At 52.0% G+C, this 21,022-nt stretch overlaps 1 protein-coding gene across 1 annotated transcript in view; it reads right to left on the bottom strand.

Annotated features, from left to right (window-relative positions):
- Positions 1-20,199, bottom strand: part of ABCC1 (ATP binding cassette subfamily C member 1) — an 87,075-nt gene extending 66,876 nt beyond the window's left edge. Inside the window, exons 1-7 of the mRNA XM_025046100.1 lie at positions 20,164-20,199; positions 19,468-19,653; positions 16,498-16,623; positions 13,985-14,122; positions 12,711-12,836; positions 1,756-1,817; positions 426-557 (exon numbers count right to left, since the gene is read on the bottom strand). Of these exons, the coding sequence (XP_024901868.1) occupies positions 426-557; positions 1,756-1,817; positions 12,711-12,836; positions 13,985-14,122; positions 16,498-16,623; positions 19,468-19,653; positions 20,164-20,199 (806 nt within the window). The remainder of the gene's footprint in view (positions 1-425; positions 558-1,755; positions 1,818-12,710; positions 12,837-13,984; positions 14,123-16,497; positions 16,624-19,467; positions 19,654-20,163) is intronic.
- Positions 20,200-21,022: the final 823 nt, after the last annotated feature.

The raw sequence follows: 21,022 nt of genomic DNA, 5'->3' as shown, positions 1-21,022 counted from the left end.
AAAATCCTCACAGTCAGACTCACCCTTGATCGGGGGCGTCTTTGGCCAAACACCTCACCGAAGTGAAATGCGTAAACCTGCAAGAACACGCCGGATGCCCGGTGCTTGGACAGAGGCGGAGAAACTGAGACTGACTCGGGTGGCACGGCCCAGGCGCGCGCTCACCGAGGGGTGTGACGAACAGACACTCGCCCGCTCGACGGACACCTTTCTCCCTTTTCCTACCCGAAGTGCCTTAGCAACGCCTAAGACCTCATTCTGCACGTAGCAAACTGTGGCTGCGAGGAGCAAAGCAACTCAGGACCGCGATGCGAGTCGCGGGTGCGGCACGGCCAGCGTTCTGGGCCACAGTGGCGGGAGGGAGGTGACCGGGTTGTCCTAGAGTGTGCCTGGCTTTCCCCTGGGACGCGAGGACTCGCACTCACTTTCTGGATTTGGCACATTCCTTCTTCCAGTTCTTCACCAGGACGGGCACCACTTGTTCTGACGTGTCCTCCCTGTTCAGGGACCAGAGGTCCGTGCTCTCCAGCGGCTGGCGGTAGCCCCGGACCATCAGCCTGAGGCCGGAACACAAGCAGGGAGGCGATGGGAGTCAGAAGGCAGAGGACGATGGCCCTCACTGCACATCCCTGCCACCGCCGGCCGCTCTCCATGCCATGGCAGCGCCCCGTCGCCCTCCACCCCGCCACAGGGACAGTGGTGCAGCTGGCACGATCTGGATATGGATGGACATCATCGTCGCTAACTGGTAAGTCACCCAAGAAAAATGGCCTCATCTTTTAGAGACCCATACAGAATATTTAGGAGGGAAATAATAGGCTGGCTCTAATCAAAAAAATTGTTTAAGGCTAATATGGCAAAGAATTAATGATTGTTAATATTTTGCCACATCTGCTGTACCCTCTCTCACCTCTGTGTATAAACACACACATATGCACACACATATTATTTTTCTGAACCATTTCGGAGTAGGCTGCAGATGCTACACACCCTAAGGATCAGTGTGTGTCCTAAGAAAAGAGACATGCTCTTATAAAACCGGAGTACAATGATCAGAATCAGAAACGCCGGGGCAGACGGCAGAGCCCACGGTCCGTGTTTAAATCACACCGAGGCTCCCCGTGGTGTTCTTTACCAGTAATTAGAAAAAAAAGCTAACGAAAACTTACCTAATTAAAAAAAAAAAAAAGATGTTTTTAAAAAGTTTGTAACGACAAGGAACAACGCTTATGTGGAGGAGAGAAGGGATTCAAATAATCACCAGTAAGATGCTGACAATGTGTGGGAGGGAAAAATGTGAAAAAAAACACACACAAAAAAAAACAAAAAAAAAAAACAAGAAAGAAGCACACAACCTGATGGCAGGGTGGCCTCTGGTGTTTTTTTGTTGTTGATCTATGTGTGTTTCTCTTACCCACATTTCCTACGATCCACATGTATTATTTTTTTAATGGTGAGTGGTTTGCAACAATGTCAACAATAGTAATTATATCTAATGTTAGAAAAATACCCGAATCCCAAGCTAAGCCAAGAGCATGCAGCATCGCACTGTCCCAGGCCAAGTTATCTGCAGAGGTTCCAGTGGTTTATGGTTCATGCAGCTGGAGTTCATGGACGTGTGGGGCAGGGTCAGTGTCTCTGACGCCCTGTGCCCAGGGGAGGCACACGCTGGACACAACGCTGTCTGAAAGGTGGGGGTGGGGAGCGGGGACACTCATGACCCACCACTCACCGGGGCAGGGGGCCAGGCCTTACCCTGTGATCCACCAGAAGGTGATCCTGGAAAGGAAGGAGGCGCCGGATTCCGGGCAAGGATTCTGGTGGAGAGAAAACATGGGGTGGGACGGGAAAGGGAAATGAAGAGAGGTCTGACTTCTCAGTCATCAGCAGACAGACCGCTCGTCCTCCCCAAGGGCCAGCGGCCACTCTCACGCCACACTGATCTCCACCCCGAGTGCATCGCTCTCCTGAGCCCTGGTGGCCTTGAAATAAATACACAGAAGTTCCTCTAGTTTCAGCCAGAAAATATTTCCTGACTGTCCGCTGCGTGCACAAATGGTACGGGGCATCACATACCCGCCTTATATCCCCACGGCAACCCACTGGGCATGGTGATACCGTGGTCCCCACTTTACACCACGCACGCATTCATTTGTTCATTCATTCGTTCAACAGATATCTTCTGAGCATCTACTATGTGCCTAGCACCATGTATACAAATCTAAGCAGACATAACCTCTCCCTTCGAGACGCCTGTGATATACTGGGGTGATAGTAGTAACAACAACACCTGCTAACATTCTCTACTAGCCAGCTCTGTACTGTGATATACTGGGGTGATAGTAGTAACAACAACAACAACACCACCTGCTAACATTCTCTACTAGCCAGCTCTGTTCTGAGTGCTTTACACGAATGATCTCATTTAATCTTCATAACCAGCCGAAGAAGTAGGTAAAAGCATCACCATCGTTTTGCAGTGAGACCGAGGAGGATAAAGGTGAAACAACCTGCCCAGCGTCCCATGCCGAGAAGTGGCAGAGACAGGATGTAGGCTCCGAACAGTCAGCCTTCAGGAAGAGACATTCATCAAACGATCATGTGAACGAAATACGAAACCGCGACTTTGATGGGGGTCATAGCCTGGAGGTGGGTGAATATTAACAGTGAGATCACTGGTGTCTTACGGGCTCCCTGTAAGAGAGCCGATGGCAGATGGGGGCCGGCCTAGCTGACGGAGGTCAGGGAAGGCGTCCCTCAGGAAGTCGTCCAAGCCGGGGGGTGAAGAGTGAGAAGAGGATAACCAGGTAACAGAAGAGGTGAGGTGATCCCAGCAGCAAGAATGGCATGTGCAAAGGCCCTGTGGTATACGGGAGCATGGCCTCCTCCAGGGACCAAGTGGGGGCTGGGCAGTCTACACGGGAGGCCACACAAGGAACTGTGGTCTTCATCCCAGGGCAATGAGAAGGCACGAACAGACTCTAAGCAAGCTTTCGAAAGGCCTCTTTTCCCAGAGGCACAAAGATGGGCACCAGTTTGACAACATACAGACCAGGAATGGGACATCAGCATCTGAGATGCACACATCCGGCTTTCGATGCTGATACTGTCCGGTCTAACTTCTGAAATACCGGCTCTAGTGAAGGGGTGGGGGGCCACCACACAGTGATGAGATCTCACCCGAGGACGGTGCTCGGCGTGCTAGCATTTTTCGGAGATAAGGCATTTAGGGACCCCGTAACGCCAGTGGTTTTCCGTCCAGGCTGGGCGTGCTTTTAGAAAACACCGCGTCTGAGCCCCGCACCCCAGAGAGTCTGATTAAGCTGGTTTGGGGTGACCAGGGCATCTGAGTCTTTTTGCTTTTGTTTTTAAATCCCAGAGTCTCCTTGACCAAGTGGCCGGGCAGGAAATGTACAAGATAAGCCTAGAACATCTCGTCACACCGATACCAAGGAAACTAAATCTGAACAGGATGGTCAAAAGGCCTCGGAAGCAACCAGAAGTGGCTCCGAATGGCCCAGAAATGGACAATCAGAGCAGCAGTAAGGACGGTAAATGGAATGGACTGAAACACATTATACGTGCTTAAATACACAAGTTCATTCTGATATGGGAAAAAGAGAACCACCTCTTGGTGTTACTGATGAAACCAAGCAAGTCATTGCTTCGAAAAGAGAAAAAGTATGGTGGACCAGAGAGATGACGGGACGTGTCTTTGCACTGAAATTGTCCGGCTAATAAACGAAGAAGAGAGAGAGTATGCCACGCTGGTATGCCACGCTACAACCACAAAGGAGCACTGGGACATTTGATAACATGAAAAAATGATTATTGATGTTTTTAGGCCAGATAGTGGCATCACAATTTTATTAAAACCCTAATCTCTCACCTGCTATCGCTGGGTGAGTTGGGTGAAGGATATATAGGAACTCTACTATTTTCTCAACTTTTTTGTGAGTCAAGTTATTCCAAAATAAAAGTGACCAAAAATTCCTCTTCTCAGAGATACATACTGAAAATGTTCACACATGAAGAATCCATGGCAGTTCATTACACTGTGCTGTCCACTTTTGTGCACATGTGAAAGTTTCTGTCATAAAAAGCCGCATGAAAAGCCTCTCCCAGTGATTCGAACATGCGTCCTGGGCTGAGAACCACCAGGCTCCGTGCCGGGGCCATGGGCCCAGATCATTTCCCAGCCCAGGCCGCCCCAGAATCACCCAGGTGCCCAGGGCACCACCGAACTAACCATATGGGTGCCTCTCGGGGCCCTGGCCTTAGTACATTTCAAACGAAACGAACCCGATGCAGCTGGCCCACGGACCTACATTCCAGACCAACCCGGAGCAGAGGAAGTTCAGACTGCAGAGCCAGACGGACTTGGATGCAACCTAATTCGTGGGGGAGATGGTGAGATTTGCTCTGTAGGCTGCTTTTTCTTTCGGAAGTGGGTGGGTTATCAGGAAATCGAGAATGTATTTCCACTGTAGCCCAACTCCGACCCGCTGTGAAAAGCAAAGCAGCGCCCGGCAGAGAAGACAGAGGGGTGGGGCGCCGCTGGCAACGACTCGTTTATGTCTTGAGCAAATATTTAGGGAGGACCTGCCTATCTTCCAGGAGGCAGCTACGAGCTGGGGGCAGAGGTAGGAAGGAGGCAGCACGGTCCTCGCTCCGTCCAACTTCCGGCTGCGGGGGAGGTGGACAGAAAGCAAGCCGAGATGTAAACAAGTATATAACCATAAACATAGGGAAAAAAACGATGGTGCCAGACAGAGCAGGGGGCGGCAGGGTCAGGGGTGGCTTATGTGTGAGGCAACACAGAGCTAGGAGGTGACAGGGTTTGAAGCCCAGCTCTGCCACTTACTAGCTGTGGGACCTCGGGCAAATTACTTGGTGGTGATGAGAGTAAATGGCATAAAGCATGTTAAGTGCTGAGAATAGCACCCGGCACAGAGTAAAAGCTCAAGAAATGCTATTAGTGGTGATCTAAACGAGAGCGGCAAGAACAGCAACATCTTCCACTGCTGACAGGCCCTGGACACACTCGCTTTACATCAAGGTCAGCAGACGAAGGCCCGTGGGCCGCACACTCGGAAGTAACATTCTACTGGGACACAGTGATGCTCATTCGTTTACATAATGTCCCTGGCTGCTTCTGAGCTACAGGGGCAGAGCTGAGTAGCTGTGACAGAGATCATATAGTCTGCAAAGCCTAAACGATTTAGCGTCTGGCTCTACACAGAACGTTAGCTGACCCCACCAGCCTCGCTAAGACACAGTGATTATGAAGCGGGGAAGCTGGAGCTCAGACGATGGCCTTTTGCCTCCAAATCCAGTCTTCCTTTGTTCTTGGCATCAACGTGGAACAGAGTTGTGCAAGTTACGCCTTGCACAACGATGCCCGGCTGAGAGGGGGAGTAGGGGCTGACAGGTACCCCGTGCCCAGCTCAACAAGACAGCCAGGCCCTGTACGAGGGCGGGGCTGCATCGGCGTAAAGGGAGCAGGGCCTTACTCCAATTCATCCTAGGGGAGCCGAGTCATCTTTGTAAAATCTACACAGAGGCACAGTGCCAATAGCAGAGGTGTTAGGCATATACCCACGAGCGTCTCACAAATCCTGGCCTCCTTTCAGAATCAGCAACTCCAGCTGTGGGTCACAGATGGACTACACAACCAAAGGTGAATTTATTCCCTTTACACCCAACTTTACACTAATGAGGCTTTAAGAAACGATGGCCCAGAAGGAAAAAGTTAAGCCTCCCTCTGGCTAGCAAAAAACCCTAACCCCTACAAGAAAATCCACCCTGCAAACCGGATCAACACCACAGAACGTTCCCGCTTCTAATCTGTGCACTCCAAGAGCTTTGTCAAAATCATCTCCCCGGCCCTCCTCCCTCCACTGGATCCAAACACGAATTTTCAGTTTATTGAAAGTCACACCGGGCCGATGCAGGGTCCCCGTGACCTGCACGGAGAAGGAAATACTGTCTGAGTTTGGGAGCCCCTTTCTGGAAGTCTCTATCTGACAGGGAAGGCCTTATTTCATAACGGACAACTGGAGTTCTGAAGTAGCCAAGATCTGACGACTAAAAAAAGACAAGACTAATGGATGAGAATCTAGGCAGCCGACCATTCAACTGAAACCAAGCAGAAAGTTCTGGTAACGTGTGAGGTACGAAGGCAGAGCTGTCGGAGTGGGGTTCCCGGCCCCTGAGGCTGAAGTGGACTTAACGCCTGACCCAGGAGGAAGGAGGTTTCTGAACCGGTCCCTCATTCATTAAGGAATGAAAACAATCCACACCGGGCCCGGCCGAAGGTGGAGGGAGAGAACGTCTGACTTCTGCAGACAGAGCTGCATTCCTTGGCATCTAGATCTGGCTCCGGGTGATCTGGCCAGAAATCGTGCGGACTGAACCATTTCGGTGCGAGAGCTTGGGGCACTGGCTCTCTGAGAACCGCTCATCCACGATCTCTCACGCGGTGGTTTGGGGAAATGTGTCTGGCTTTATTCGGCGTGCTGTCTGGCCCTTCCGTCGGAAATCTCTGGGTCCCTACGCGTCTCTTCCGGTTTTGATTCTGCTGTTACTCTGGGTTGGTTGTCTGCTGGTGATTCCCACTGTGCATTTCCTCAATGCCCAGGAGTGAAGGGGTGGGGGAGGTGGCAACATAGCTTAGAGCAGGGGGTTCTCGAATGTGGCCCCCGTCACCAGTATCCGCACTGCCTGGGAACCCGTTAGAAACGCAAATACTGAGGCCTCAACCAAGAGCTACTGCCTCAAGCTCTGGGGGTGTGGGGCCCCATGATCTCTGCTTCAACAAGCCCCCTACATGCTGCCCATGCCAGCTCAGGTGTGTGGACCCCACGGAAGGGACCCCCGATCCAGCCTCGTGACTTAGGCAAGACCCTTCACCTCTCGGACCCTCGATGTTCTCATCTGTAAAATCCTGCCTCACTGGGTTGTTTCGAGGATTAAACAAATTAACAAATAAATAAATAAATACAGTGCACAGGGCTGCTATCGTTATTATTGGTCGGAACAATTTAAATGTCCAACAGTACAAGAGATGTGTCGCTTCAACGTGAAACATCGCTGTTTCTGGTTGGCTCTGCTGCTTTGAGCTGTACCAGTCACCTCCCTGCTCAGAAATGGGGTTTCTGCCCCTGGAGCACACCCCACGTGCACATGGCCCTTTTCCCATGGCCTTGTCCACTTTTTCCTGGTCGTTGGTGCTCTCGTGCACACAGGGTCACTGCCCGGCTCAGCCTTCCTCTCTACCTGCCTGGGCTCCTGCAATGGCTTCCTAAGTGCCACCAGCCTATGTCCCATGTGTCCTCTTCCTTCTGGCCAGAGGGATCCTCTGAACACTCCCAACCTGAGTGTGTCACTCCCCTGTAGAAATTCAAGTCCTTCTGGTGACACACTGTTCTACCCTTGGTCTTTCGTGCTTGGCTCCCTGGCCCATCCTACCCAGCCGAGCAGAATTCCATGCAGTCCCCAAACATCTACACATGCCACCTTGGCACATGCTGGTCCCTCTACCAGGAGCAAGCCCCTGTCCACCCGCCAGCCTCCAGCCTCATTAGCCTGGCGAGGCCTCTCCTTTCTTTGACTCAGGCATCCCCTCCCCGGGATGCTGGCCTGGAGCCCCCAGCACTTCCCTCCCTCAAAGCCCCACTGTCCCCCCAGCTGCTGGCTTATCTGCCTGCTGCCCGCCTCCTCCACCTCTCCCCAAGAGCAGTGGTCAACGTTTGCCAGTTTCTACACACTCGGAGCCCAGTTCGGCTGCTGGCACAATGATGAATGCCTAAATGACCAAAAGTATAAAAATAAAGGAATTTAAAATGGAGTTTACAATGCTTTCATAAACAAGCTAAGCTCAGCAGCAGGTAGTTGCCCCTGGGGTCTGAGGGGTAGGGACAGACCCTGAAGGAGGAGGAGGACACTTTTGGGGTCCTGGTCATGTTCTATGTCTTGATAGGGGTCTGAGTTACTCATTTATCGAAAACTCATCGAATGGTTACAAGATTCAGGACTATCCCTGCATGTAAATTTTACTTTAAGGAAAACAAAACTATAAACAGGTAGTAGACGCTAATGATTTACGTGGTGATGTGTCTGGGTGAAGGATGCTACGGTATTTCAAAAGAGGTTTCAGATATCCAAAAAATTAGCCAGTTTTCTGGCTGGTTGATTGCCTGGCTAGACAGTTCCATAATAAAGCAAGTTGAGCAAAATATTAACTGTAGAATCTAGTTGGTGGGGAGCTGGGTTCTCCTGATGCAATTCTTTCAACTTCTCCGTAGGTCTGAAATGTTCATAGTAAGGAAGAAATGTTTCATATTTACGGACAGGGCTAAAAGTAACTCTTACTCCAAATGAGCTAAGCAATTTTTCCTGAATGTGGTAAACCAGACCTTTCTGACCCTGAATCACCCAGCATCTCGTTAAGATGAAACTGAGTCAGCAATACTTAGGAGTCAGGTGGCCTGGGACGCTGCATTTCCAATGAGCACCTGGGGACGCCAATGCCACTTTGAGACGTGGGGGTCTACTACATGACCACATTTGGCCCTGATGCCCCCAACTTCAATAGAAACCCCCTGCTCCAACCCTAAGCAGTAGCCTCAGGGCCAGCAAGATTACAGGACCAGAGGCAGGATGGGCAGGAGCTGGGGTGGCCTCACCCAGGCTCAGGCCTGGAGGACGCAGGGAGGAGTCCCGCCGGAATAGCCGTCTGAGTCATGCGACGGGCGCAGGGCCAGAGGGGGAGGGCTGCCGGGTGGCTGTGTGACTCAGCAGGAGGGAGCCTGGACAAGCTCCCACCCGGGCCCTGCATGACCCAGGCCACTCCTGGGCTTGGCTGACCGAGCTCTCTGAGGACAGGCGGCGACATGTGACTGTTGCTCTGAGGACAGGAGAGAGGCAGGGACTGGACTCTCAACATCTTTCAGGCTCCACCGTGATACCAGCCCTGAGGGTGACAGGGAGACAGAGAAGGCACCTAACAGTGTCCCCCTCCTTAGACCTGGGGTGGGAGTGGGCTGAGCGAGCATCAGGTGGAGCCTCAACTTATTTTCAAGATGGGGGCCACTGGCCCAAAGTCTGCAATCTAAAAGTCATGTGACCTACTCCCCTGCCTTCGTCTCGATTGTGGTTCTGTGGTTATTTGCCTGATGACCTGCTTAAGGGTGGTCTCCCGCCGACATCAGAAGCGTCTGGAGGGCACACCGTACACTGTACCTTCCAAATGGCCAGACATTATCTGCCATCCCATGAGTTAGAGGGGGGTCTGTGTCCTCCTCCACCCTTGCTCCCAGGCAGACTTTAGTGACTGCCTCCATCGAGAGAGCTGGGCACGAGTGACACTATGTGACTTACGAGTCTGGGTCATAACAGGTGGCACAGCTTCCACCTGGCTCCCTCTCGAGCACCCACTCTTAGAGCCTAGGCTGCCAGAGGAGACAACAGAGTTGCCAGCCCTGCCCAGGGCTGGTGCTACCTTCTCTACCAGACAGGTAAGGAAACCTTCCTGCAAACTCGAGCCAAGAGAATTAAAATGTTAATCAAGCCACAAAGACTGTGATGTGCTGATCAGCCCAGCAGCCAGGCCACAGGACGCCTGCAGAACAGAGGGAGAGTTCTGTGGGGATCGCTGACAGCCCATCCCCCACACCTGTGCTGGGGAAACAGGGACCAAGACTCACTCCCTCTGGCTAAAATCACGGGGAACCTAGGAGTTAAAGGCTGGGAACTGCCCGCAGGCCTTTCGCTCTACAAGTTCTTACCTTTTCAGGCTACATACCCTTCCCCTTCCTCACGGTATGTCCATGTCACAGGAAATGGGAACTAAACAATGACACATAAACTGAGTTCCCCGACCACTCGGCGTCTCGCTCAGTGCCTTCGCTCTGTCTCTCTCACTGTCCTCGTCTGTCTCTCCTGTCACCGTTCCTCTCGGTGCCCCTCTCTCTGCCTCCGAGAGGAGCCCCCACTCTGCCTGTGGGGTGTCACCCCTTTTCCTATAAACTTGCCTTTTGACTCCAACTTGGGCGTGAGTGTTGAATTCTTTCTACACTCTCCACCAAAGGACCCTCTTCTTCTCCTGGTGCAAGGCTTGGTCTCCCTGTCACTTGGGGACATTTGCCCTGTCCTGCATCAACTGCAGGAGAGACCCCAAGTGAGACCCACCAAGCCCAGCCAACGGCCAGGACTGTGAAACATGCTACTGTTGAATGCATAAACCGTGTCCACTTCACACACTGTTGTGTCCCCAGAACTAAGCACTGTATACAGCAGGTGCTTAATCAATGTCTGCTGAAGGGATAAAGGGACCCGGGTGAGATTAAAGCCCGGGGTCCGCTCAACTGCAAAGTGAGGCTCCTCGCTCATCGCACGTGCTGCCTCCGCCAACAGATTCGAGGTGTAAGTTAGGGTCTCACAGCCCGCCCCTCTGAGCTCCGATTCCTAAAACAAAAAAAGAATGAGTGGGGAGCAGAGTGGGGATGTCCCAGCCTCCAGCTGCCAGAGCCGAGAGTGTCAGGCCACCCCAGGATGGCAGGGCGGGCCCCAGGCCCAGGCTGCTGGGAACACAGAAATACAATGGGAGGAGAAAGTCAGCTCTGCGAGCCACCTCTGGGTGCACATGCCCAGGAAAGAAGTGAACGAACTTTATCCAGATGTCCAGAGGGGACCAGAAATCTGAAACTCCCTGCAGCATAAGGCACCCAGGACGGTCCTGTGTGAGAGGGCTGCTGATCAGGCCCGAGGGAGCCTGGAAGGCCAAGCCCCCTCCACCCCCACCAGGCCTGTCCTTAGGAGCCCAAGATCCATAGCCAACCAGGGGGCGTGGCTTGTCCACTGCAATTCTCAGCTCCACAGAACAGCCGGACACTTAACAAATGTCTCCTGAGGGGGACAGTCCACTGCCCCCACCACACACACACCCAACAGTGGACATCCGAGCCCCTTCTCTGTGCCAGGCATGGGTGGGGACCCAGTGGGCAAGGCCATAAGCATGGTCGCTGCTTTTGCGAACTTTGTACACACAGGCAAACACGCATGTACAAGAACACACTAACACACACACTTGGACACACACCCACAAAACACATGCAGATAAAAATATGCACATGCACATATGCACACAAATATGCACGCAATATACAAACACACATGCTTGCGCACAACACATCTGCACGAACACACACACACACACACACACACACACACACACACACTTTGCTAATTGCTCTAACCCAGTTCCTCCTTGAGCAGGAAGTCCAAGAACGGGGCCTCTCGGGACATAGCCAGGGCACGTCAACCTCGTCCTCCGTGCTGACGCCCCGCAAGTCCCTTCATCACCCACAATGGCAGCCTCAGCCTTTTGCTGAGGTTCAGGCCAAACCACGGCAGCTGAAAACTGCTCTTTCTGCAACTTCACCCGTTAACAGCTGACTAACCATGAACAAAGCACCGAATAAATGCTCCGAAGGCTTCCCCTCCCTCTCAGAATAAAATCCCCACGGCTCATCCAGCCTACAGGCGACTGTCCCCGCCTGTCAGATGCCATCCTTCGGCCCTCTCCTGCCTCGCGCTGCTCCAGCCATGCTGGCCTTTCCTGCCGTTCCCTCGACGTGCACAGCAGCTCCTGCTCCGGGGCCTCTGCGCTCGCCACCCGCTGCCTGGACCGCTCCCACCCTGGGTGCTTGCTCGGCTGGCTCCCTCACCCCTCCGGTCTCTGCTCCAGTGCAGTTTCCTGGGAGAGGCCTTCCCTGACGGCGCTTATCGAAAACTGCAAAAGACCCTCAACCATCATCTCCATTTCCTTTCCCTGCTTCCTTCGGCATTTACCACCACCTGATGGAGACTTGGGTCCTGGGTTACTGTTTGTCCCCACTAATGACAACGTAAACTTCAAGTGGGCAAGAACTCTGCTACCGCCCCGTGCCCAGATCAAGGCCTGGCACTCGGCACTGGATGTAAAAAGGGAGGGGGAAGAGGAGGGAGGGGAGGGAGAGGGGGAAGGGAGAGAGGAGAAAGGCAAGGGAGGGAGGAGAAAGGCAAGGGTGACAGATGACTGTTCTCTTTCATTCCCTCGCAGGAAGAGTGGCCATCTCTACCCTGCCCGCCACTGTCTTTCTGCACGTGCGGGACTTTCCACAAAGTGACAGAATGGGCAAGGAGTCTCAAGCTCAAAACCCTCGGGGGCCAGGCGCACACCTAAGCAAGGCCATACAGTGCAGTAGGGAGTGGTGGGGACTGTGGCAAATTAGGGAACACTCCTCAGCTCTGGCCAACTGTTGCCAGGTGGGATAATGGCCCTAACGGGGCCAGAACTTCTCATCTGTCTAGGAAACTTAGACAGAATTTATGTGAAACATCCTCATTTTTAAACGTTTGCTCAATTTTTTGTAAAATCACCATGCCGACCAAATGAGAAAACCTACAGGCCTGCAAGACACAGCAAGTTACAACCACGAATCAGACTCCCTCCTTAAGCTCCCACCCCCAGCCCAGCGACGTGGACAGCTCAGTTTTCCCACCTGCACGTGGGGAGAAGGCTATTACTCATCTCCAGGCATTTGGGGAAGGTAGAATGAGATCCCAGATGGATGCCACTGGCTCAGAACAAAGGCCCCATCTGTGCCAGCCGGCCCTGCACAGTATTTCTCCCTCACACGCACTCGTGTCTCTGTGATCACACTTACAGGGTCGTTGATGGTTTCAGAGAACAGGGGCGAGCGGTCGGAGAAACAGGACAGCACGAGCTGAATCAGCACGAGGGAGAAGTAGATGTAGAAAGTGACATCGCGAAACACGTCGACCTCGGCATCCTGCACGTGAGAGGAGGAAGACGAGGTCGCTCTCTGGCTGCGACTTGCAGAGGCCAGGGGAGCAGGCTGCAGGAGGCCCGCCTCTCAGGATGCAGGCCCAGGGACAAGCTTTCCTGCCCTGCCACACCTCCCTCCCCACCGCAAGATAACGTGAGAGAGGCAGAAGCATCACAGCGTGGGCCATGCACCCGGGGAGGGTGTCCCCTGCGGTGCGAGGAGGCCTGGCCTTGGTAGTGAAGCAAGCCCATGTTCAAGGCCTGGCTCTGCTCGGACTGGCCGTGGGACTCGGTCAATTGATTTAACCTCTCTCTGTGCCTCAGACCAGTGCTTCTTAACTGGGGGCGATTTTACCTTCCAGCGTCCGGAAGCAATTCTGTTTGTCCTAACTTAGGAGGGTGCTCCTGGTGCCCAGTGAGCGGAGGCTAGGGATACCCCTAAACGTCCTACAAAGCTCAGGACAGCCCCTTATGGCCCAAACGGCCTTTAGTGCTGAGGCTGAGAAACCCTGGCAGAGTCTGCATGGAAAGAACTTCGTCCCCCGCCTGGCACTTTGAAAGCACCAACTCAACAAGTGTCAGCTGCCATCACTGTTAAAGACAGTCTGTACTGTACACAGCAGGTGCTCAATAAACAGTCCACTTCTTTTCCTTCCTTTGCCTGATGCCAGTTCCTGATTAGCCTGGGATGGCAGGGAATGTCAGGATAGAGTCTGAAAGCCCCTAAGAGCAGGCTATGGCAGCCAACGTGAACCACTTCTCAGCCTGAGTAGCAGCAGATGGCACTACGATAATAAGGGGACAACCTAGGGCCCCCTGGGGAAGCAGCTGCTCTGTAAACATGGCTCCTTGCTCAGCTCCGTCCCAGACTGAAGATACCTTGCCTTGCAGCTGACTGCTGACAGAGGCTCACGGGGTGGTGTGCATCAGCCCCCGGAGGACCCACAGGGGCCCCTCGGAGCTCTACAGACAAGCGAGGCCCAGACAAAGAAGGTTCTAAAAGAAAGGTTAGATGAGGTAGGGAAATCCCCAGAGAAGAAGCCAGGCCCATGTGGTACCCATCCCCTGGTTCCCGTGGCAACACAGCCAAAAGGAACAGGCATCTCTCCCAAGGGCCACTGCAGGAAGGTGCAGTGAGAGGCCACCACTTACCTCTTTTAAGGCAGTCATGATTTTGGATCTCAAGATGGCAAGGGCACACAGTAGGGCTATAAGCCAGAACGTGAGCATTATCCCTGAGGACTGGACTCCCTTCCTTCTCTCGAGCTGAATTAAAAAGGTAGCAAGCAGCTGGAAGAGAGAAGCACACAGTGAGAGTCATCGGGAGAAGGCCAGGCCCCCGAGGCCGCCATGTACGGGCAGACATTCGACCCTGAGCAGGGCGGCCCTCAGCCAGTGTGCAGAATGGCCTGGGGACAGGCCTGGCTCCAGTCCCGGCCCTGCTCTCGCCTCGCTGGGTGACTCTGGGCAATTTACTGAACCTCTCTGAGCCTCTGCTGCCTCACCTGCAACACAGAGTTCATAACAGCACCTAGCCTGAGACATGAGAATTCAACGAGACCACATGTACATCTGGGATGGGCTGGGAAAGTCAAGGGGGAAAGTTCAGTGTAGAACAGAGATGGGCACGCTTCTTTCTTAAAAGACCGGATAATAAATATTTCAGGCCCTGTGGACCACGGCGTTTCTGGCACAACCACTCACTGTTGCCATGGTAGCGTGAAAGCAGCCCTGGACCACACGTGAATGGATGGGCATGGCCGCGTGCCGAGAACGTCACTGACAGAAGCAGGCGGTGGGCCCACCCTTGATCCGGAGCTGGGAAGACCTGTGTTCAAACTCTCTCCTGGGCCACGGCGATAACTGTTCTCCCTAAGGGAGCAGCTGTTCCCTTCGCTAGGTACGAAGCATCCACGTGCACTCACTCAGTGCTCCCCCAGCGGCCCCCAAGAGAGGGAACCCCAGTTTGCAGATGAGGAAACGGAGGTCACGTAACCTGCCTACAGTAACACATCTCGTCGTCAGGGCACTTCGTGAGAGCAATGTGGCGGGGCCAGCTGGGGGGGGGCGGGCAGGGACTAGGATCTTTTATATCGTTCCTGATACCTGGGGCCATGACTCCCATTGGACATGTGACTTCATGATCAGGGAGAGAAAATAAACAATACAACTGCTTTTTCCTTGGAAGAAAAAAAATAACGTCATGGCCACCCTCTAGAGGCAGGTCCCCAACGCCAGTCACAGTCACGAGCCGACTCCTGAGGAACTGTAGGTCACCCACGGCACCTCCCCTCACTCCCTAGAGGCTCGAGAGCCAGAAAAACATCCCTGGCGCTGATTAGGAAGAAAAAATATTCACTGACTGCCTCGCGTCCCATATTCCTAGTGTCCGCATATCCCCAACCCCAGGGGGTTGTCGGGAGAATGTTCCTGCAGCATGAACAGCAGGGCTGGTCCTTCATTCTGCCATGGAGCCCCGAGGGGGTGGGAGACTGAGGATCTCACAAGCCTGTCTACCTCTCGGCCAGCCCAGCTATGCCGCGTACTGGCTGTGCACTGTGTGACCTTGGACCAGTTCCTTCTCTTCTCTGTCCCTCAATGTGCTTCTCTACAAAATAAGGATAATGAGCAAACATGCTTAAATGAGTCATTATGCAAAGGGGTTAGGACAGTGCCTTCTGCAGAGCGTGTACTGTCAGCATGTGAAGTAACGATCCGCAGCCCCTCGCGACCTGGCTCCACCTTGCCCCGCTGGACCCAAATTCCATCGCATCCACTGTCTACCCCCTGAAGCCACATTCCGCGTTCTTTGTTTCACGGAACAGCTCGTCCTCCTTCTCCGCAATGCTCCCCTTTGGCCTCCAACCCTTCCTGGGATACACTGTTTTCCCCACTCAAAACGTCCTGCCCCAAACCTGCCCCCTCCTTGTCCTACAAGACCCAAGGGCTATGCTCACCGAGAACCTTCCAGGCTTCTTGGAGGATCCCAGGCCCATGGTACCTTGTAGGGGAGGCCCTCAGTGATGCAGAGCATGTCACTGTGGAATGCAGGGGCCAAAAGCATGGCCTCTGGGGTGATTATTCCTCTCTTGGCTATGGATTAGCTGGGTGATCTTTAGAAGGATACATAACCTCTCTGTCTCACCTTAAAAATGGAGACACAGTGGGACCTATCGCTCAGGTTGTCCTGAGAATTAGAGATAGTGAGTACTCAAAACACGTCGGCTCTAATAAAGCAGTTCCCCTGTCTGCAGACCCCACTAAATTAGGGACCCCCATGGGGCATGGTAGTCTCTTAGTCGGCATGGCCTTGAACTCCTTGTGTCAGAGCCTGAAAACTAAAGAGGCCATTAGGTCCCAGGCAATTAAAACAAGCAACAGAGTCAGCTGGTGCAAGGCAGGGTGGCACCTGGCCTTCAGCAGCGGGGAGGGCAACAAGGCACAGTGGGGACCATGGCATGCTGGACAGCCCGCGCCCGCTTCAGGCTGCAGTCACTCCGGCTGGTTGGTCGCCCTAGGAAACTACGCGTCTGGTGTTGCCAGATTTTTGAGTTTTTCAAGAGAAGCCGGATTTCTGGACTTTTACTGTGAGGTCTTGTCCTTTCTCAATGCCGGCCACTACTTTCGCCCCGACAGCGCCCGGTGGAGAGCCAGCTCTGACTTACCATGGTGATGCCCAAGAGGGTTGGGCTGACCAGATACACTGGGGCTGGGAACCTGCCCCAACTTCTTTCCCAGAAAGAGTAGAAGAGTTCTGCCCAGCAGACAATCCACAGCAAAAACCCCAAGGCCTGGAAGACAAGCACAGACATGTCTCACAATGGGTAGCACTGGAACGTTCCCCAGCTCAGCCTCAGGGGGACCAGCCAACCCCTAGACTACCGGCTGTGGTCCTCGGATGCAGCACATCTCGTCTGGAGCACAGATAAATGCTAGGTAGGGTAAGCCACCATCTGGACCATCTCTCACTGGTCTATAACCAGGCGTGACTCTCTTCGGTCACTATTTGCCTCAATACCTGAAAACTCAGGAGCTCAGTCTAGAGCTTACCTACAGGAGCAATCACAGCTGCTTGCCTAAGGCCCCTCTCACAAGAACCATTCATTCAACAACATTCATCCGGCCAAAATTTATTAGGGGCCTACTATGGGCCACAGAGTTTTCAAGGTGCCCAGGATCCAAGAGTGAACAAAACAAGAAAAACGTGCCTGTCTTTGTGGAGCTGAGATTCTAGTGAAAGGAAACGGGCAAGAAACAGCAAAATACATATTAGAATGCCAGGAAGTAATAAGTGATACAAGGAAAAATAAAAGAGGTAAGATAAGGGTGGTCGGGGAAAGCCTCTCTGATCAGGTGACGTCTGAGTAAAGAGCCGAAAGCGAATATTTGAGGGAGAGAAGAAGTCAGGCAGCAGGAACAGCACGCGCAAAGGCCCTGGGGTGGGAACGTGCCAGCGGGTGGGGGGCGGTCAGGGCTGCTGTAGGAGACAGCAGAAGAGCAGCCTGGAGCCAGACTGAGCTGGACCGCTGTGAAGACCTCCTGAGGACCTCCCCGATTGTGGTGAAAAGCCACCGGGAGGGCCGGCGAGCAAGGCAGAAACAAAATAACGATTTACATTTTAAAGGCAGATGTTGCCTCCTGAGAAAAGTATAAAAGCGCTCCCAGAGATGGAAGAAAGATGTTAGATCTAGCTTGGGATGGGAAAACAGATCCCACTTTAAGATAGGCTTGAACTATGATGTTGTAGGCAAAGTAAAATCATTCGAGTTTTCCTGTTTACCAAGAGTTTATGGGACTAAACCTTGGGAAATGTGGCTTTAAAAAAAATTACTGAGAGAGAGGTGTCATTATAAAATTTAGATTGCCTCTAGAGTGTGTTATTAAGTACCTGCAGACACTCAGATGATGGCAAAGCCACACTGAGTTACAGGTGCCAGTGTCTCTGACTCCTAGGTGATTTGCCTTACATACTAGCCCTTCCACTTCCCAGGTTCAATTCAGTGCCTCTGAAATTATTTGTCATGTCTTATTTTTTTTTTTTAGCATAGACTGGGAACACTTGAAAGCTCAGATGCCGGAGGTCTCCTCCAGTTTCAGTAAGCGTTCAGCAGAAACTACATCCATAAATAAATGGAATTCAACTCCACTTGTGCTGTGTTCAAGCACACTTAAGAGGTAGCCTATCTTTAAAATGTCTTCTTTAAACGTAAATATTTGAACGAAGTTTTTGTTTTCAATGTATTCATTTGCTGTATCAACCACGGTTTCAGAATTTACCTTCTGAACAACGTGGCTTCAGAATCTGTAAAATGAACTAAGAATCTTGTGTGTCAAATTCAGACGTGTGAGAACAACGTGTCCGTAAAGCATGGGTCTTGCAAACACACACACACACACACACACACACACACACACACACACACACACACACACAACTACAGAGATGCACTCTAAGGGAGAGAAAGTGGAATGAGAAGCTTGGTATGCACATGCTCCTGACAAGTCTTTCCCTCAAGGACTTACTCTTCGCAGGGGAAAAACCCAGTTCACTGTGTACTGGAGAAAGCAGAGGCCACTTTGACTGAACGATCAAAATCCACCCATCAGCGAGTGGGTCACTGTGCGTCCCTAGATCTAACGGCCTGAGAACGTGACCTCCTTCTCGTAGTTTTCCAGCCAGACGTGGGTCCCCTGACTCTCATCACGAGGAGATACTACATCGGCCCGAGCTGAGGACTCGCTCTAAAAACCACTGGCCCACATTCTTCAACTCTGTCAGCGTCAGAAGACGCACAAAAGGGGGGATGAGGTGCGGTCTCCCAGATTAAAGAACAGTTAGAAGGCCACAGGACTGACTCCGGGTAATGCACGACCTGGGCCTGCATCCTGACCTGGGGGAGAAAACGGCTCGAAAGGGCACTGCTGGGACAACTGAGTAAACTGGAATCCAGACGGATGTTGTAAAAAAAAAAAAACATTGTGTGCACGTCACATTTCCTTGATCTAATAACTGCACCGTGGTCACATTCAGAGAGGCTGTCCCTTGCTTTAAGAAGGCGCGTGGAAGAATGAAGGGGTAGAGGGGCGTCACGGCTCCCTATTCCTGAACGAGTCAGAAAAAAATAAATAATAGGTGTATGTGGAGAGAATAAAAGCAGATGGTGAAACAAATATGGCAAAATGCTAACACTTTGTGACTATGGGTAACGAGTGTGTACGGGGCTAGGGGAAGCTCCCGGTATCTCTGTTGCAACTTTCTGTAGCTTGAAATTATTTCGAGATTTTAAAAAAAAACAAAAAACAAAAAAAAAACATAGAAAACTTTTTAAGTAAAAAGATATCCTTGGTCCAGTAGGAAGACTCCCTGATCACCTCCTGACAACATGTTGAGATCGATCCTGTCATCCCAAGTGTAAGCCAAGGCGTGGGGAGGCTAAGAAACACATGCCAGGTCCCAAGGCCAGTGAGGGGCAGAGCCAGTATCTGAACCCACAGTTGAACCCAGCGCCCCAGCCTTTGTCTTCCAGAAACAGGAACTCGGGGCCAATGAAGTAGACAGAACACGTCCATTTCCACCAAGCGCCCCGCCCCGTCCCGCCGCGCCCCAGCACGACCCCGCCCCCAGGATGACTTACAGTTTTGGCTTTGTTGAGGTGTGTCATCTGAATGTAGCCTCGATCATGGTGGGAGAGATAGAGGAAGTAGAAGGGGAAGCAGACCCAGAGGTAAACACAAGGCGCCCACACGAGGATGGTGTTCTGAAAGCACTTGGTGAAGTCGGGGTTGCTGGTGTTCCACGTGACGTTCCACTCCTGCGGGCACAATCACACGCACGGGGTCAATGGGGCGCACCGAAGAGGGGCAGGGGCCCGCGTGGCGCTCGAAACTGGTGGTCACCGGGTTTCAAGAAAATGGACGAGACCCCGACGCCCGAGGCCCTCCCAGGCCAAATGTGCAAACTGGAAAAATCGGTAGCCGGAAAGACTACGACACATGGAACAAGGAACAAAGGTGAGCCTCAGGGGAGCGGTGGCAGGTGCCACTCTGCCACGAGAGAGGGGGACGGCCACGGAAAGGAATCCCAGAGAGTCCTGGGGCCACGCGAATCGTTCCCCCTCTACTGTCTTGTGAATCGAGGACTTTCTAATCTTTAATGCCAACACACATCGTCATCGCCACCGTCACCACAACCATCACCATCACCATCGAGGTATCAGATGGGGACCGATCACTTTGTAAGTTATGTAAATGTCTAAACACTATGCTGTCTACCTGAAACTAATACAATATTGAGTATCAGCTGTAACTGAAAAAAAAAAAAAAAAAAATACCACCACCATCACCACTACCACCAGCACCATCACCATCGTTATCATGAATAACACCCGAACTTCCGTTCTAAGTGCTAGGCCCTATTCCAAGTGTTTCATATGTATCACCTCCTTTAAGTCTCTAAGTACTTCATCCTTCCTTTGTCAGATGGGAAAAGTGAGGCCCAGTGAGGCCCAGTGATCTATCCAATATCACACAGCTGCTAAGGTTTGGAGGCGAATTCCAACTCAGGCAATTTGGTTTTGGGGTTCCCTGTGTTTTGCCACTAAGTTATGCAGCCTCAGAAGCAAATTTGCTTTAAGGACTTTTGTTTTTTAAGAAACTACCTGCATTTTGTTAAAGAGACATGACAAATAGATAAACAGATACGTACGTGTACAGATCAAGAATATCTGCCCAAGAATAAACTTCAACCAGCTGTTAGACTTTGGTCATGAAGAATTTAAGTCCCATAGACCATTTATACCACTTTTAAAAAGTCATTTTACCCTATCTTGGGGGTCTCCATTTCCTATCTCTACCTTGATTAGGTCAGGTAAATTTAGAGGTCTGAAATATGGGAACGTCAGGCCAATTCGCCCCACGAATAGTTTGTTATTGTTGTTGTTTTAAGCAGGCTTCTTAAAAAAAAAAAAATTTTTTTTAGATTATATGCTAATATTTCAAATCAGAAAATTTCATATAAAAATTTGAATTTTGGGATTCTCCAATATATCAGAAAATCTGGCAGCACTGGGCCCATACTCCTGCTTCACAATCATCAGCAAGAGCCGGAAAGTGGCCAGTCTTTGGATAAGGTCCACGTGTTCCAGCGGGCCAGTCCCCAGGAGCCCACTTTTCTCCTAGCCTTCTCTCTCT

The sequence above is a fragment of the Pteropus alecto genome, unplaced genomic scaffold (assembly GCF_000325575.1).
Source record: "Pteropus alecto unplaced genomic scaffold, ASM32557v1 scaffold34, whole genome shotgun sequence".
Lineage (NCBI taxonomy): Eukaryota > Metazoa > Chordata > Mammalia > Chiroptera > Pteropodidae > Pteropus > Pteropus alecto.
Note: the sequence above shows the minus strand (reverse complement) of the source record. Positions and strands in the feature narration are given on the sequence as shown.